This window comes from Pelophylax lessonae (assembly GCF_965119305.1).
Source record: "Pelophylax lessonae genome assembly, chromosome: 1".
In the NCBI taxonomy this organism is placed as follows: Eukaryota; Metazoa; Chordata; class Amphibia; order Anura; family Ranidae; genus Pelophylax; species Pelophylax lessonae.
The window spans coordinates 483626932-483646351 of NC_138768.1; the positions used below are offsets into that span (position 1 = coordinate 483626932).

At 44.3% G+C, this 19420-nt stretch overlaps 1 protein-coding gene across 2 annotated transcripts in view; it reads right to left on the reverse strand.

Annotated features, from left to right (window-relative positions):
* POLR2B (RNA polymerase II subunit B) overlaps window positions 1-19420 on the reverse strand; it is an 837536-nt gene that overhangs the window by 195767 nt on the left and 622349 nt on the right. For both annotated transcript variants that reach the window (XM_082254374.1, XM_082254373.1), the window contains one exon: window positions 13722-13972. In XM_082254374.1, coding sequence (XP_082110500.1) covers window positions 13722-13972 — 251 coding nt within the window. The remainder of the gene's footprint in view (window positions 1-13721; window positions 13973-19420) is intronic.

A 19420-nucleotide genomic window follows, 5' to 3' on the forward strand; every position in this document is an offset into this window, starting at 1 on the left:
AGTAGAAGCATGTATCCATTGCTTCAGGTCAAAGGAGGAGGTTAGACTGAGAAGTTTGGAAGTGGCAGGAAATGGCAATTATCTGCCTAGCCTGCTCCTGCAGAGTGCGCTATTACCCATTTGTGAAGGCTAATACCATCGGACGGCAACTGTCAGAGGACTCCGAGAAAATAATTTTACGGTAAGCTCTTACAAACATTCTATTTTTCCCATTGTATTACATGGGAAGCCATTTTCTGTTAGTTCCCCATAGGAATGCATGAGGCGGCCATTTTCCTGTGGTCCATGATCGCTGGACAGGCAAGCGGCATGGCACTTTAATTCTAGCAAAGACACAAGGCTGATCTTTCCTTTTCCTGTCCAGATTAGTTAACTTTCGTTTTCACAGAGCATGCTGGCAGCTCCTGAGGTAACGTTTTTCTCAGGTTCCCTGTGGATTTTCCTTGTACACTCTGTTAGATTGTACTAGCCTGGGGTTTGGTAGCCTGCAAAGATAGCGGTGAGATCGCAATTTGGCGGCTCTTAAAAGGGACAGTGCACTTTTTTCTTACCAGTGTAAAATGGAGTCCCAGGATAAAATGTCACCTCCCGACAGACCTCTTAGGTGCTGCGGGTCACAATCATGGCCCAATGTCACAACATTTTTACAAAGCCTGATGTCAAAAGTAGATTTTGTAATTACAAGTGTTGCCAGCCACAAACGCCCTTTGCCTCCCCTCCATCGGCAGTGTCTTCAGACTCTGAGGCAGATATGGCTGCCGCGGGCACACCCCACCCTGCAGGGTCGGTGTTTTCGCATTCTGTCGGGGAAGAGGACCTGTCCTCATCAGCCGCATCGCGGGAACACGGCTTGGTGGAAGCCCTTATAGTTTCAGTGCGGGAAACGTTAAAACTGGCTGATGAGATGGCTATGGAGGGAGGAGCCTGCTAATGGAGCTGATCCCGACGGCCTGCTGAGTCTCTGAGCCACCGCCCAGAGAGATGTGAGGGAATGCTCTCTCACCTAGCCTCGATGCCTGCCTAGCTGGATCCCGCTACCCCCCCTCCCCGCTACCCGGAGGCCCCGACCCGGACCTGGTTGCCGACCCTCCCTGAGGCTTGGAGGAGGGAGGACGAGCACCCTGGGTCCCTCCTGGAGACTGGAATCGGCTGTGTATTGGAGAGGTGGCCGCCGAGCACAGGGGCTGCTGAGACGCTGGGAGAGCCGGCGTCCAGGATCAGGAGAGAAGGTCTGATTGGAGTGAACACCGCCGAGGGATCCAGCTTGGAGAGACCCAGCAACATTGGACATCGTAATCATCCCCACCATACCACTCTACAAGGAACGCCACAGATTAGCCGAAGGGGACTGGTGAGAGGGGAAACCCCCCAGAATTTTCATATGAACGATATCAAAACAGTCTTTTTTAAAAATACTATCATCATTTTGGAGTGTATAACTTAAGAGCTAATGTGACTGTGATGGAAAAGTGGTGTGAGACCTTGCTTGAGTGCGAGGGAAACCCCCAGAGAGGTTGTACGTTTATTTCTCAACATCAGATCTTCTTGAAAAGCATTGTCTTATTATCATCTATAAGTATGCAGCTTAATAGAACAGAGGGACTTATCTGAAAAAAGTGCGGGACTATGCTTACTTAAGCGAGAGGGGAAATCCCCTAGAACCCCCCTGCGTTGGATCATAAAATCAGCCTTCCTTGAAGCACTGTTAAATTATCACCCAGGAGTATATAGCTTAAGAGTCAATGAGACTGTTGAGAAAAAATGTGCGGGACTCTGTTTACCAAAGTATGAGGGGAAACCCCTATAGAATTGCACTACATTTGATTTCATTCCTAGCCCTTCGTGAAAGTATCAGTATATTTTCATCTATGAGCTTATAGTTTGAGGAGTCAGAGGGATGGTTCTGAAAATTGTGCGGGACACTGCTTACTTATGGTAGAGGGGAAACCCCCCAGGACTTTATGGCACATGATCTCAATATCAGCTCTCCTTGAAAGTACTGCTGAATTATCTTTCATGAGTATATAGCTTAAGAATTGTCGGGACGGTTTGGAAAAAATGTGTGGGACTCTGATTACCTATATAACTTAAGAGCTAATGTGACTGTGATGGAAAAGTGGTGTGGGACCCTGCTTGCTTGAGTGCGAGGGAAACCCCCCAGAGAGGTTGTACGTTTATTTCTCAACATCAGCTCTTCTTAAAAAGCACTGACTTATTATCATCTATGAGTATGCAGCTTAATAGAACAGAGGGACTAATCTGAAGAAAGTGCGGGACTATGCTTACTTAAGCGAGAGGGGAAATCCCCTAGAACCCCCCTGCGTTGGATCCTAAAATCAGCCTTTCTTGAAGCACTGCTAAATTATCACCCAGGGGTATATAGCTTAAGAGTTAACGAGACTGTTGAGAAAAAATGTGCGGGAATCTGTTTACCAAAGTATGAGGGGAAACCCCTATAGAATTGCACTACACTTGATCTCATTCCCAGCCCTTCGTGAAAGCATCTGTATATTTTCATTTAGGAGTTTACAGTTTAATGAGTCAGAGGGATGGTTCTGAAAATGGTGCGGGACACTGCTTACTTATGGTAGAGGGGAAACCCCCCAGGACTTTATTGCACAGGATTTCAATATCAGCCCTCCTTGGAAGTACTGCTAGATTATCTTTCATGAGTGTATAGCTTAAGAATTGTAGGGACTGTTTGGAAAAAATGTGTGGGACTCTGCTTACTTAGGGAGGGGGGAAACCCCCCTGAATCCTTCTTTATTGGATATAATATACCGGCTCTCTCTGAAAGCAAAGACATATTGTCATCTATGAGTATAAGGTCTAAGAGAAGGTGGGTTTGTGTTGAAAAGGTTCGGGACTCTGCCTGTTTGAATGAGAGGGGAAACCCCCCAGAATCCTTATATGACCAATCTCAAATATCAGCTTTCTTAGAAAGCACTGCTACAGTATTTATTTACAAGTGTATGCTTAAGAGCTAGTTGAACGGTTCTGGAAAAAGTGCGGGACTCTACTCACTTGGGCGAGGGCGGAAATCCCCCAGATCTTACTTACGCGCATTGAGAAATGTGCGGGAATCTGAGTACTTAAGTGAAACCACCAAAATTTTTATACGTTTGACTTCAACAACAGCTTCCCCTGGTAGCACAGCTATATTATCATGCGTGAGTGTATAGCTTAAGAACTAGTGAGTCTGTCGTGCAAAAAGTGTGGGACCTCTCTTACTTGAATCACTGAATAAATGTATATGATATTTAGTTCATACTGAAAATAGAGACATAAGAGGAAGCTATACTGAGGGCTTATTCCCCAGAGCCGAATCCACAATGAGAGGTAAACCGGCAAAGGAAGTGGCAGGGAAGCCTCCAAAAACCACAGCAAGCCCAGGAACAATTAAAAAATACATGACACTTGAGGGAAAAGGTCAAAACACACAGCCAGAGGATCAACCGGTTGTTAGACCCAAACAAAATACAGAGGGAACCAAGAAAACTAAGAATCAAAAGCATATAGGAGTAAGTGGAGAAGAAAGCCTACAAGTGTCAAGAGAAAGCAGTATAACAATAGAGGATGGAGACATGAATAGAGAAGATGAATTCAATGAAAAAGATTATCCACCATCAAAATCAGAAATGCGGGAAATGTTTGCCAGCCTTGAAAGATCCATCAAAGCCGAGATGGCTACATTACACGGCGACTTTGGGCATATTCTGGGCAGAGTAGAAGAAACAGAAGAAAAGTTGGAGTCCCAAGGAAAAGAACTAAAAAATCTAAAAGAACAAATGAGAAAAATGAAAATGGAGCAGAGAAATATGTTATACAAAATCGAAGACCAGGAGAATAGAAATCGAAGAAAAAAATCTGAGAATAAGAGGATTACCAGAGAAAGGGCCAACAGAAAATTTAGAAGAAACCCTGGAGAAGTTATTTAACCCTCTGCTGGGAAAGGCGACCACAGATAAAATTGAGTTTGAGAGAATTCATAGGTTGCGTAAACCAACCAATCTACCAAAAGAGAAAACAAGAGATGTGATTGTAAGATTCCATAAATACGAGACAAGGGCCCAGATCTGGGGGAAAATGAGAAGTAGACCGGAATTAAAATATGACGGGGAGGACATTCAGATTTTCCCAGACCTGGCAAAAGAGACAATTAACAGAAAACGCATTCTTAGACCAATGGTAGAAATATTAAAGAAAAAAGACCAGCAGGTCTAGGAGTGAGAAGAGATGGGAGGACAGTACTCCTTAGATACCCAGAGGAAACCAAAGACTTTTGTGAAGCAGTAAAAATCCCACTTATGGATATTCCAGGCTGGACCGACCAGGAGTGCCCAGAGGAAGAAGTTGATGAAGAAGAATTGAATCAGTGGAAACAGAAGAAAAAAAAAAAAACCAAAAGGATGAAAAAGGACTGGGGGGACCGGGGGGGATTGGGGGAGGGGGGGGGGGGGCTGGCGGGAGAAGGGGAGGAGGAGCAAGTAAGAATAAAAAACGGGTGGCCCTATGGAGATCAGCGGGCCGTCACCATTAGACCCTATGGTAGGGAAGATGGGAGGGAACGGTGACCACTAGCAGAGCTCGACCTCGGCCACAAGTCGATTGGAAAGGGAGGAAGGAGAATCGACAACCCTGATGGAGGGACCGGGAATAGTTGGGGGAGGGGAGGGTAGGGGTGGGAAGAGGAAAGGGGAAGAAAGAGGGAAAAAGAAGTCAATAGATCAAAACGTCTCCTATAAGAAAATACAAGAATTAAGAGAACCCACAAGACCAGAAAAATCAGAGGGATTAATGCCATCTCTTAGGGATCCCTGGGGTTGGTTGAACAGTTTTTTTGGCCATTTTAGAGTTGAAGAGATGATAGAGAAAGACAGTAATGAAGATTAAGAAACAATGGTTATAGTTAACATATTATCTTACAATGTCCGAGGTTTAAACTCTCCAGAAAAAAGGAAAAAAAATTTAAAAGAAATTAGTTATTTGAAAGCAGATTTGACATTCTTACAGGAGACTCATTTATCTCATGCATCTAATATCAGATTGTATTCTAAGAGCCATCCTACCTGGTATTACGCGGACTCACCCGGGAGGAAGTCCAAGGGAGTAGCCATTGGCATTTCTAGGGGCCTTGGATTTGTTCTAGAGTCGAGAAAGGTAGATCCAGAGGGAAGATACCTCTTTTTAAGAGGAAAAATAGGAGATGAAGATTTGACCCTAGTAAATATATATAGCCCTAATGAGAGACAAGTAGACTTCCTAGGTAAAGTACTGGGAAAATTAATGGAGTTTAAAAAAGGAGGAGTCATACTGGCAGGGGACCTCAATCTCTGCCTTGACCCCAAAGTAGATACCACATCCAAAACCCTACGGATAAATAAAGTACAGGCAAAGAAAATAAAGGAAAAATTATTTACAAATCAACTGGCAGATATTTGATGAATTCTCCATCCGAAAGACAGAGATTATACATGTTACTCAAGTGTACATGGAACATACTCAAGATTGGATTATATACTAATCGAACATAGGTGGATCGAAAGGGTAAGCGAGGCAGAGATTGGGGTCAAGACTTGGTCGGACCATACCCCCATTATGGTAAAAATAAAAATGGCGAAAGAGCGACCTAGGATGGATGCTTGGAAAATAAATGAGGAGATTTTTGGAGATAAAAAGTGGGAAAAATAAATAGTGAAAGAGTTGGAATTCTATTTTCAAATAAACGATACAAAAGATGCACCAAAAGACATAGTATGGGAAGCTCATAAGGCTTATATGAGGGGCATATTTATCTCAAAGGGGACCCAAAGGAAAAAAGAAAGAATAAAAGATAAGATTAGGCTAATGACAGAAGTACATCAATTAGAGCAAAAACATAAAAATACACAAGATATATTAATAAATAATCTACTTGAGGTGAAGAGAGAAGAATTGAAAGATCTGCTAGAACAGGAAATAAAGCAGGAAATGAAAAGATGCATAAAAGAAAAATACATTGAAAGTAATAAGGTTGGGAAAAACCTAGCAAAAATCCTGAAAAAGAAGAAAGGAAAAAATTTTGTAGATAAAATTAAAAATAAAAATGGGGAAATAATTCAAACAACGACAGGAATAGCCAAAGAATTCCAAAATTACTATGCTAATCTTTATGCAGTAAAGAAAGGTGAGATACAGGGGAATGAAACAGAAAGGAGGGAGAAAATCAAAAAATACCTTGTAGACGCAGGACTGACAAAGATAGATGAGGAAAAGTTAACATTCTTAGAAAGACCAATCTCAGAACAAGAAATAGAGAGAGCCATTAAAGAAACGAGCCTAGGTAAAAGCCCAGGACCGGATGGGTTTACCATAGGTTATTATAAAAAATTTAAGGACATTTTAATCCCAAGATTTAAAGAATATATAAACGGAATAGGGACTCAGTACGAGATGAGTAGAGAGGCCCTGTCAGCATCAATCACAGTTATACGGAAAGAGGGAAAAGACCCGTTACTATGTTCTAGTTTTAGACCCATCTCCCTACTTAATGTTGATACTAAATTATTCACAAAAATTTTAGCCACTAGAATGAAGAACCTAATGGGGGAGTGGATACACAATGATCAAGTAGGATTCATCCCGGGGAGACAAGGACGGGACAATGGGATAAAAACGATACTGTTGATAGACCATATGGTAAAAAGCAGAGCTCCCAGTCTACTCCTGTCAATAGATGCGGAAAAAGCATTTGACAGGGTAGACTGGGAGTTCATGATAAACACCCTAGTGGAGTTGGGAATAAAACCTAGAATGTTGGCCTGGATCAAAACTTTGTATAATCAACCAACTGCGAAGGTAAAGGTCAATGGAACTTTGTCAGACTCGTTTAAAATGCTCAATGGAAAAAGACAAGGATGTCCCTTGTCTCCGATGTTATTTGCCTTATCTTTGGAATCACTACTGGCAACTATTAGAAATAGTGTGGACATCGGGGGCATAAAGGTGGGACAAGTGGAGCATAAGGTATCTGCCTTTGCAGATGATATCCTGCTTTACATAAGTAATCCGAGGATCACTTTGCCCAACATAATTAAAATAATGAAACAATATGGAGAACTATCCAATTTAAAAATTAATCAAAAAAAATCAGAAATATTAAATATTAATATCCCTAAACAAGAAGAGGAGATGTTAAAAAAAGAATTTCAGTTCAACTGGAGAAAAGATGAGATTAAATATTTAGGGATAAAATTAACCCCAACTCCAGATAAACTCTACAAAACAAATTTTCTAGAACTTCTGAATGAAGTAAGATCAGAATTAAATAGATTATCCCCGAGAATCTTTTCTTGGATAGGGAGAATAAATACGATAAAAATGATAATCCTGCCCAAAATTATATATAAATTCCAGACGATTCCGATTTCATTACCTCAAGTATTTTTTAAAACACTTAAAAGATTAATATCCCGCTTTATTTGGAAATACAAAAAGCCAAGGGTAAAGTACACTACACTATGTAAAGGTAAGGGACAAGGGGGACTAGCCCTACCCGACTTTAAAAATTATTATTTTGCAGCAATACTCACAAGGGTGATAGAATGGACAAAAAAAAATAATGATAGAAATTGGGTGGTAATAGAAAGCACGATGAGTGGTACACACCTAGCAAAAGTTATATGGATACCTGAAAGGTTCAGAAATCTGGACACTAACACGCATATAATCACAAGACATGCTATTAAGGTTTGGGATAATATACATAAAAAAGAAAATTGGAAACACAATTCACCACTGATCCCGTTACGGGGCACAACATTTTTTGCACCAGGGGAAGAGAAGGAATTAGGTAAATGGATAGAAGAAGGAGAAGCACAATTAGGGGATATAGTAGAGAAGGGGAAAATTATAACCTTGGCGGAGCTGAAACAAAGGAAAGAAAACTGGAAGATAAATGAGTGGAGGTATATCCAACTAAAGCACTTCACATTGTCACTACCGCAGCCATTGAGAGATATAAACAACCTCCGCCCTTTTGAGCAATTATGTCTTAAGGATAAGATAATAAATAATATTTCGAATGTGTATAAAATACTGTTAACAATAACAAAAGAGAGAGGAATATCATTAAAAGAAAAATGGGAAAGAGACCTCGGCCCGTGTAGTAACAACAAACAGTGGGATAAGAGCCTTCAATTAGTACATAAATCCGCGATAGACACCAACACGGAGGAGATGAACTATAAATTGATCACAAGGTGGTACAACAGTCCTGATAAGATGGGAAGAATTCAGGTGGAGAGTTCAAGACTTTGCTGGAGGGGATGTCAGATGGTAGGGACTATAGCCCATATATGGTGGGAGTGCCCAAAAAATTCTGGAGTGAAGTTATAGAATTAATAAGTAAAATTACTAAAATAGATATTCCCTTGGATCCTTGGAAATGCATGTTTCATGGAACCCATATGTCAGTGAAGCAATATAAAAAAACATTACTCCCTCACTTATTAAACTCAGCTAAGAGCTTGATTCCCTTTAATTGGCAAAAAGAAGAGGCCCCCTCCAGGAAAGATTGGCTGTTAAAAGTAGAGAAAATAAGAAAGTTGGAGCAGCTGAGGACTTGGGAGGAGGAGGAACAGGGGAATGAAGAGGAGATTTGGGATGAGTGGCAAGATTTTAAGGACACAAGGGAATACAGAGAAATAATAGGAGTCGAATGATAAGAAGAGACGGGGGGGGGGGGGGGGAGGGATAAGGAAGGGAGGGGGGAAAAAAAAGGGATAAAAGGTAATATGTGTAAAATGTATATGAAAAAATTCTCCAGCGATTGGAGTGTTGTAAATAATTTTTTACCTGGAAAATTTAATAAAGAAATAAAAAAAAAAAAAAAAAACTGGCTGATGAATCTACAGCGTCAGGTACGCAGGTGTCTTTTGGCTCCCGCAAATCCCAGAAATTGGACAATGTGTTCCCTTGTCCAGTTATGTTTTATGCCATTGTGGATGAACAATGGCGGCGCACCAAGCACATGCTGGTGGTGCCTAAGCTTTTTTTAACGCCATTACCCTTTTGCAGATGCAGTGTTTACTAGGTGGGACTGTACCACCAAAGCTGGATTACCTAGTTTTCCAGGCTAAACAAGTCTACTGTGGTTTCACCGACTTTTGCGGACCTGCGATTCACACCATAAAATGTACGATTTCCACATACGATGATATATCTCCCTGGGGATGGACTTCGTAGCCTTCAATAGCGTAGGAATCACACAGTCAGAAAGACCTCGATCTCTCAACAGCCATACTGTTAAAGGCAGCGACTGTAAAGCAGGATTGAAGATCGGGCCTTGAGACAACAGATCATCACTGAGAGGAAGTCACCAAGGAGCATCGGCGACCAACCTTACCAGGTCTGCGTACCAAAACCGGCGAGGCCAGGCTGGAGCCACCAGAATGACCAGAATTCTTTCCACCTCCACCCTGCATAGAAGCCTTCGCAGAAGTGTTAATGGAGGGAAGGCATAAATCAGCTTATACTGACCCCAAGGAGCAATCAGTGCGTCTGTGGCGCCGGTCAGAGGGTCTCGAGACCTGGCAACAAACCTCTGCACCTTCTTGTTGAGACGAGAAGCAAACAGATTGACCTTGGGTGTCCCCCGCCGAACACACAGGAGAGGAAACACATCTGGGTATAGGGACCACTCCCCTTAGTCTAACACCTGACGACTCAGTTAATCTGCTTGCCAGTTTTCCACACCTGAGATGTGCACCGCAGAAAGAGCTGGAACAAACTGTTCCGCCCAGGTCAGAATCTTGGCCACCTCCTTGGCTGCCAAGACACTCTTGGTGCCACCCTGGTGATTGATGTAAGCCACAGCCGTGGCATAGTCCGATTAAATTCGAACCGGACAATCTAGCAGATGAGTCGTCCATTGTCGCAGACAAAGTTTTATCGCTCTGAGCGCTAAAACATTTATCAACAGTTTGGACTCCTCTGCTTTCCAGGTTCCCTGGGCACAGAGCTTCTCCAGCACCCCTCACCAGCCTGACAGGCTGGCGTCTGTGCTTCCACCATCCAAAAGAACAGGAGGAATGACTTGCCCTGGCATAGTGCTGGTGACTGAAGCCACCACAACAGAGCATACTGTGTGTTGTGGCTCAACCGAATCACAGTGTCCAAGTACTTTGGATCATTGTTCCAATTGCCAAAAATCTCCTCTCGCAAAGGTCTTGTATGGAACTGAGCAAACGGAACTGCCTCGAAGGTGGATACCATCAGACCCGAAACCCGCATGCAGGTTCCCAACATATGAATCGCCTCCTTAAATTTTGCAGCTTGTCCGGGGGAAGAAAGACCCTCGCCAAGGCAGAGTCCAGAGTCAGGCCCATGATAATCCAGTCTCAAGGGAGGTATCAGGGCGGTTTTCTTAAAATTGATGGTCCACCCGAACTCCTGCAGGGTTTGGAACGGGTGAGGGCGCCCCTTCATACAGATGAAGATTTGTCTGCAGATCCGGACAGACCGTCACCCTTGATTTTTTTTCCTGACCATGGCTTCTTGGAACCCCCAGAAGATCTGAACGGTTTAGCTTTTTCTTGCAACCTAGGAGGTAGGAAAAAGATGCTTATGAGCAGAGAAGGAAGGCCCCCCACCTAGAACGTAGCGCCTTACCCATAGAGGATTGAGGAGTACTCTTTGCCCCAGTGAGACCTTTGATCAACTCATCCAGAGAGGATACAAACAACCTTTCACCTGTAAAGGGGAAATGAGCCAAGGCCTTTTAGGAAGCCTGGTCAGCAGACGACCTTTTAAACCACACCATGCGTCTAATAGCAATCCCCACTGCCGACACCAGGGCCACTAGCAGAGCCGCATCCAGGGATATATCACACATGAACACCAGGGTTTGAGCCATCCGGTCCATTAGTTCAAGATTTTAAATACTTTATATTTAATAAATGGTCTTCGGGCTTCACTATTCTTGGCTCCTTCCCTTTCTTTTGAGCACTTGACCGAGGGGGGACCGGTTCATAGAGGCTGGTGGTCTGTTTGATAAAAAGCTGTGCTGATTTGTCCATCCATACTGGCCATTTGGTCGACTAACCACTGCATACCTGAGGCTTTAATATACCCTAAATCTGGTGAATGGATCCCCAAAGGGTACATTTTGGAAGCACTTTGGCACCTGTGTGGAGCACTTGAAGCACCTTATTCAGCACCTTAATTTCAGTGGACTTTAAATAATATTTTTTGGACTGCACAAGAGTCAGCACTTTGCACTTATGCACTATATATAAATCTAATGTATGCGCTATATTCATATTTAATGCACTTTTATATATTTATTGATGTATTATTATTGTGACTGAATTAATTTTTTAGATGTTGTCACTAGTGCACTTTACTATTTATATTTTATAATTATTTATATTTATCACTTTGTAAGCCTGTGAGCGCTGTTTTATACATATTTATAAAATTGGCGCATGTGGCACCGTGCGACCTAATCGCCGGGGTTTCCCCCAACAGCTTGTCAATTTCAGTCTTAGTCGGGGGGAGAAAGTCTGCTTGAAAACTGACAAATTTGCTTGCAGTGAAGTGGAGGGATACACGGAATGTTTTCGTTCTGTCCTCCATTCACGCAGACACGACGGTACAAATTCATACGGCAACTGGTGTTTTGGAGAAGCCCCTCTGTGTCCACGACTACAACCTTAATATGGGAGGGGTGGACCTCACCGACCAGCTTTTGTCGCCGTACTTGGCCCGTAGGGCTAGACCCTGGTACAAAATAGTGTCTGTTTATTTATTCCAATTGGCTTTGCTGAACACTTTTGTACTATACAAATCGACAGGACAAACTAAATCCTTCCTACAATTCCAGGAAGAGATCATCAGGGCCTACCTGTATCCAGGAGGTGCTCCTGCCCAACTTCTCCTACCAGATGCAGTGAGCCGGCTGCATTAGAGGCATTTTCCATATGTCCTCCCTAGTACCCCTATCCATAGACACCCCCAAAGAAGATGTCATGTCTGTCGTAAGCGCGGATTTAGGCAACGGGGAATGTTTCCAACGCTACCACACACTAGTGGAGTATTAAAATAGGTAGGGTACAGCACGGCACAGCGTTGGGCACACTTACACAGGGTCTCGAAAGATGTTCGATGGCTATCGTTTTGAGACCCTAAGCTGGAATGTTTCAGTTGAAGAAAAAAAAAAAGTGGAAAACAAAAAAGTTACAAAAAAAAAAAAACACAAAACAAAATAAAGCCAAAAATAGTTGTCGTTTGAGTTAATTTTCTGTTCTTACTCTGCTTTTCTACTCTTTCTACTTTTCTTTGTTATACTTTATTTGGGGTTAATCAGAGGCACTTTACAACTATGGCCGGTGTGTACTGACTTCTATTAAACATGAGTTTGAATGTGATTGCTTAATCTTTAACACAGCTACATCCCTAGTAAAAAGAGGGTGTGCACACTTAAGTTTTTTTTTTTTTCTCCCCCCACCCTAAAAGACTTCAGTTTTTTATTCAATTGAGTTGTACAGTTTATAGGTCATATTAAAAAGGTGTAAAACGTTCTGAAATGCTTCACCTTTGTCTCATTTTTTTTACATCACAGAAACGAGACATTTTAACAGGGGTGTATAGACTTTTTATAACCACTGTATAATGTTTGGAGGTTCTAAATCCTGAAGTAGGAGAGAAATATCAGAATTGGCCTGTGTGGGAACTGGTTAACAGAGGAGGGGAGAAGTAGCATAAAAAGAATAACATTGGTCTTTCTAGGAAGGAAGGGAGGGGAGGGGTGGGGAGGAGATTGGCTCTCACAGACTACCGAAGAGAAAGGGAAAGAGGGAGGGGGACATGCAGAGGCGCTGAGGAGATAGCTGGATGACGGAGGCACGTAAACTAAAACGTAAACGCTATCAGAGATCAGCAGCCATGATATACATGGTCAGTTTACAGAGGGGAAGACGGGAACAGGCAGGATCAAGCAAGTATTTTACAACATAGAAAGGGACAACTGACATAGCAAAAGCACTGTGCTATATCTCGTGCCATGAAGGGACAGGAGCAGGTTTTGTTTTTAGGGATACAACCACATTAATTAGAGAACACAGGACTCCATTCTTCTATAGGCTTCTGCCTACCATCCTACCTTTCATACTGGTTTCCTGAGCACACTGTCTGTTGTCAAAAAATGTCCCCTTTCTCTGCACATACTGCCCACCATCACACCTTTTTTACTTTTCACACACATAGATTTTTATTTACTAAAACTGGAGTGGAAAATCTGGTGCAGCTGAGCATGGTAGCCAATCAACTTCTAACTTCAGCTTGATCAATGAAGCTTTGACAAAAAAAAAAAAAAAAACTGGAAACTGATTTTTTCTTATTTTTATGCAGGGCTGCACTAGAGTTTGCATACTCCAGTTTTAGTAAATCAACCCCATAGTGCCTAATATTTTACACAATTCACTTACACTGCAAATACTACATGACCGTCATACAATCCACAGTCCCCTCCTAAACATACTACCTACTGTCACAGCCCCTTTGCACAAACTGCCTGCTCTCACAACCTCAGCACAAACTGCCTGCTGTCATACCCATTGCCTACTCTCATACTTGCGACACTCCTCTACTTCACATACTGCCTGCTAAGACACTTGGTTGTAACCATGCACACTTTAATGTAAATGACCACCCCTTTAGTAATCAGAATATACATAGCTCACCCTGATCTTACAAAACTTGTAGCCTTCCTGGTTAAGCGTTACCATAACCTGATCCACAATTCCAGTTTCACTTGTACGAAGAAAAGTGCTACAATCCCTCTTGGTGTACCGGCGATTTGTGCTTTCAAGCTCATCCTCATTTTCAGGCAATGTTACAGTTTTTCCAATGATTACATCATCTCCAGAGACCCTGACACCAGGAGCAATCAAACCATCATCATCCAATTTATCATAAATTGCATGTCGCATGCCTAAAAAAAAGAAAGGGTAAAACACAAATGACAATTAAAAAAAATTAAATGAAAGCTGTAGGGACACCCCATATCATCCTCCCACTCAGTTGGCCTCAGTTTTGTAGCAAGCAATAAGTAGATCATAAAGAACAGAGGATGGGGCCCAGTGTCTTTTACTCTACTCCAAGAAAAAGATTAGGGATTGTACAGGTAGGTAAAAAAAAAAAAAAAAAAAATGGATTTTTGTAAAATCTTACCGTAAAATCCTTTTCTCTTAGCTCATTGACAGACGTAGTCCTCGGTGATTCAACACCCTCGGGTTATGCTGCCCTCTACAGGAGTAGGACTAGACAGGAAAGAAAACGTTCTGGCCACACCCTAGGGGCAGTCCCAGAGGGTATATCCTCTCACTTCCTGCTCTAGCAAATCAGTTATGTCACAAAGCAGTGTTTAGAGAATTTAACCCAACCCAACTCAAAAACAGAGGGGCGGGTACTACGTCTGTCAATGAGCTAAGAGAAAAGGATTTTACGGTAAGATTTTACAAAAATCCATTTTTCTCTATCGCTCATTGACAGACGTAGTCCTCGTGATTCAACACCCTCGGGACGTCCCAAAGCAGTACCACAAATGAGGGGTGGGAAAATGGAAATCAAATCCAATCTAGAAGGCCCAACCGATGCCAACTAGAAGTTTACAATGCTCATCCTCAATGATGAGACTCAACAGAAATTTTTCAACAGAAAAAAACCCCCGAGGTAGACCACCGGTCTCCTCAAATTGCGGCCTGCAAAACCTTGCGGCCTAATGAGGCATCCGCCGATGCCATCACATCAATCTTATAAAATTTTGTAAAGGTATGTACCGACGACCAGGTGGCCGCCTTACATACCTGGACCACTGACGCCTGATGGCGATAGGCCCAGGAAGTACTGAGCGCTCGAGTGAAGTGAGCCCTAACAGGGAACGGAGGATTCCGACCCTTAATAGAATAAGCCTGTACCACCGTCTGACTGATCCATGTAGATATGGTCGCGGCAGACACAGGCAACCCCCTTCAAGGGCTATCCGTGATCACAAAAAGTGAGTCCGTCTTACGAAAACAAGTTCGTAGTAGTCAAGTGTATTCTTCTGAACCCCATCCAAGGAGTGTAATGCAAACTCCAAAGGATGGCTAGTCTTAGGACACGGGGAAGGTAACACAATACTTTTATTCAGATGAAAAACTCTGAAAACCACTTTAGGAAGGATGGATTCGGAAGAAGAACCACCTTATCCCTATGAACCACCAGATATGGGGAACGACAAGATAATGCGGCCAGTTCTGACACCCTGCGTGCAGAAGTAATGGCCACCAAGAAGGCCACCTTCTGGGATAATGTAAGCAAGGGAATCTCCCTAATATCTTCAAAGAGAAGTTTCTGAAGAACCGACCACACTAAATTAAGATCCCAGGCGGTAAGGGTGCGCGCACTGGCGGAGCCAGATGTCGCACCCCCTGGATGAAATTCCGCACCAAGGAATGATTAGCCAAAGGTTTCTTGAAAGAAGATTGCCAACGCCGAAAACCTGACCCTTGATCGTGCTCAAGGATAGTTTCTGCTCAACCCCTTGTTGCAGACAGACCAAAATTCGGGTCACCGAATAGGTATGTGGGGGAAATCCAATAGATTCACACCATGCAATATAAGACTTCCATGTGCTGGAAGTCGCTTTCCTTGCTTTAACTGGAGGTAGGAATAACTGAAGCTGACACTCCCTTGTCCTTCAGTACCTGGGTCTCAATGGCCAGGCCATTAAGCCAGCGACTGTAAAGCAAGATGGAAGATCAGTCCCTGAGACCGCAAATCCTCCCTGAGAGGAAGTCTCCAAGGAGCGTCCGCGACTAGCCTCACCAAGTCGGCGTACCAGGCTCGACGAGGTCAGTCCGGAATTTCCAGAATAACTGGAATTCCCTCCACCTCTATCCTGCGAAGAAGTTCCCGCAGCAACTTGAGAGGATGGAAGGCATGCCGTAGCGGATACTGCCCCCACGGGGCGATCAGCGTTTCTGCTGCGTCCGCTAGAGGATCGCGGCGCGAGCTACAAACCTCCGCACCTTCCTGTTAAGCCAAGGTGCCAACAGATCCACATCCGGAATGTCCCAATGAAGGGACAGCTAGTGAAAAACCTCTGGATGAAGAGGCCATATGCGATTGGATCCGAATCGGGCTGCTCGATCCAGTAAATCAGACAAAATCTGATCGCTCTCAGTTCCGATACCCTTATTGGTAATCTGGATACTATCGGAAGAAATGACTTCCCCTGGTTGAGCATCGGAGACTTCCTGGTCCGCTCGCTCAACCGGATCCGATTGTCCAGGGAATCGGAATTCTGATTCCATTAAAAAAGAATCTCCTTCAGGAGAATTCGGGTATGAGACTGGGTATACGGTACTGCCTCTAAGAAGGCCACCATCAGTCCCAGCCAATTGACGGACAGCAACATCCGAATCGTTGACTGAACCTTCTGGAGTTCCTCCACAAGGAGAAACTCTCTTGCCCAGGATGTATCCAACCTTAGGCCCAGATAGTTCAGTCTCCTGGTGGGAACCAGGGATGATCTTTGGGAAAGCGAAAAAACGCTGATGTCCTGCGATGATGGGGGATATAAAGATAGGCCTCCTAAATGTCTATGGACGCCAGGAAATCCCCTTGATGCAGGGAGGCCACCACTGTACGGATGGACTCTATTTCTTCCCAAGTCCAGATTTGGACGCACCTTGCCCTCTTTCCTGGGCATTATGAATAGGTTCGAATAGAAACCCTGAAACCGTTCAATGTTAGAAGGGAAGAATCGCACCGGTGGAAGTGATCGAAACTCGATCCTGTGTCCTCCAGAAACCGGTGAAGACATCCCCCCCACCCCAGAGATGGGTAGGGGCGCATCAGGCTGTATCTTCAGGCTTGGCTGAGCCGGACTTTTTGTTTAGCCGACCAGCGCCCTTTGAAACCCCTCTAAAGGGGCTTTGGAGGGTTTCGCCTTATCGCCCGCCCTCGCGGAACGAACAACTCTTTATGAGCAGAAAAGGAAGGTCCTCGTTGTTACGAGGTCCTTTTATCCTAACAGTCTGTGGCAAGACAGCAGGTGGTACCGTCTATCCTATAAAGAGGAATTCCTCAAACGGATAGCACCTAGCCATGCGTTTGGAAATAACAGGGGTTCGTTTCAAAACGACCCCATTTGGGTAAAGGAAAATCCTTCGCCCTTTTGGTAGGCTAACAAGTACCAAAAAGGAATCTCAGTCTCAGCTACCTCTGCCGATGTAACCTCAAGACTAAAGGTTTCCCAGACGGACACAACTAGTGCATCCACCACTCTTGTGCTATGGCGGAGGCAGAAACGTGCTCCTCACTGCTGAGGAGATATTACCTGAGACAACAGCCCCTGAAGTATCTGATAAACAATAGGGGTAGGCGGGGGTCGCTTCTTGACCCCCGTCCCTGACAGGCCACCTCCACCCGGGATACCAAAGACTCCAAAACTGCCGATAATGCATTAAAAACAAGTGGGGTACTGGAGGGTCCTGCGGCCACCTTGAGGGTATCAGGTGGGGATACCTATGCGGTTTTTTTTTTTGTGTCCCCCCAGTCGCAACAGCGCCCCTCAGTGTTACCTGCCTTTTTGGACCCGAGAGAGAGAGAGAGAGAGACCCCAAGGCTCATCCCTGATGCACAGAAGTTTTCATCAGCTTGCTCAGTGCTTGTCTTGTTACAGACAGGAAGTCTTTGGCCCTATTTCCTGGGTAAAGGAGGCGGCTCCGCCCCTTAACACGCCTGCCGGCGCCTCCCCCTGGCTCCATGAGGTGTTTGAGTCACCTCAAACATGGCCGCCCCCCCATGCTGGAGACACAAGGCTACACCAAAATGGTGGCCTCGTGCGATCTACCAGACAATGGCGGCGGCCTGCACAGAATAGCGGCATGTCTGCAGAAGGATCTCGGCCTCACAACCCTTCACCCTCATGGTGGTCAGCATGGTCGGCGGTACCAGACCCTGGCGGGCCGTGGCCGTCGGGAGGCATCTGCTTAGCTGGAGGAATGATCTGGAATGCAGTATACATGTATAGACATCGCCCTGTGGCTTCTGACAGGTAGGATACCTTATACTATCACAGTAAAGTTCTAGTACTGCCACTGACTACAATCATTTTCACATTTTTAAAATTAGATTGTCAGCTCCCAAACCAAGCCTCCTGGCTTCTTGTACACAAAAATCACACGATTAGGGGGATCTGTGACATGTTATAGGATAGAGGGGAACCCATCCTTACCATTACAGAGAGGGGCCCGCGTTCACCACAAGACCCGTCAGGGGGAAAGGGGGAACCATACTACTCACCATACCGGAACCAGGCGGGCGCCAACTCCTGACAGTACCCCTCTCCACTGAGGTAGAAGGGCTGTCGACCAATACGGACGCCGTGACTCATGGTCTTTGGCGTTTCAGCGAGACGTTTAACTCGCAGGGTCAGTCCCCGTCCAGTGGGACTATGTCGCGGCCGACCCAGCGCGGAGCTATGGCCTGCACGCGCTCGTAGGCTGAACTGGGGTGACCACTGGATCTCAACATCCAGCCCGTCGCCCAGTTCAGCTTTCTTGCTTGAAGATCTCACAGGAACAGTGGAGAAAAAAAGCTGTCTAAAAAATCTTTTCTAAGAAAAAAATCCTGCCAGGACCGAAGATCCCAGCAAGGTATTTAGGTCCTTACTCCTAACTAGACAGAAAAAAACTGATTTGCTAGAGCAGGAAGTGAGAGGATATACCCTCTGGGACTGCCCCTAGGGTATGGCCAGAACGTTTTCTTTCCTGTCTAGTCCTACTCCTGTAGAGGGCAGCATAACCCGAGGGTGTTGAATCACCGAGGACTACGTCTGTCAATGAGCGATAGAGAAAAAACCTTTTCCTAATCATATACAAAACAGGATCTTTATTTTAACCATACATGCCCAAAAGCAGTCCAGCTGAGGGGGTTGACAAAAAACAAAAAAACAAAAAACAAATGCAAACAGGCCCACAAACCAGGTTAATGAGGGGTTTGACAGAACTCAGCTTGCAGCACCTTATGCTTGGGTATGTCATCAGAGGAGCCCTGAACATTCACCTGATAAAACATGTAAACAGAAAACCATTTGGCAGGTTTGCAAATCTGAGAAAATGATACCTGATGCATAAAGGCCATGAAGCACTAACAGATCTGGTTGAGTGAGCCAGTGTATCACCTGAGGCTAGTCACTTCCCTAGATATATGTAAGGATTTAAAACCACTTTAAGATTTGTTGTCTTATCCACCTAGCAATGGTGGATCTAGAAACAGGATACCCATGGCGAGGCTCTGACGGTGTTACAAATAGTCTTTTTCGCTGATTGAAGTTGTTGCCTTTAGGTAAACTCTGATGGCTCTGTACACATTCAAACAGTGAGAGCAA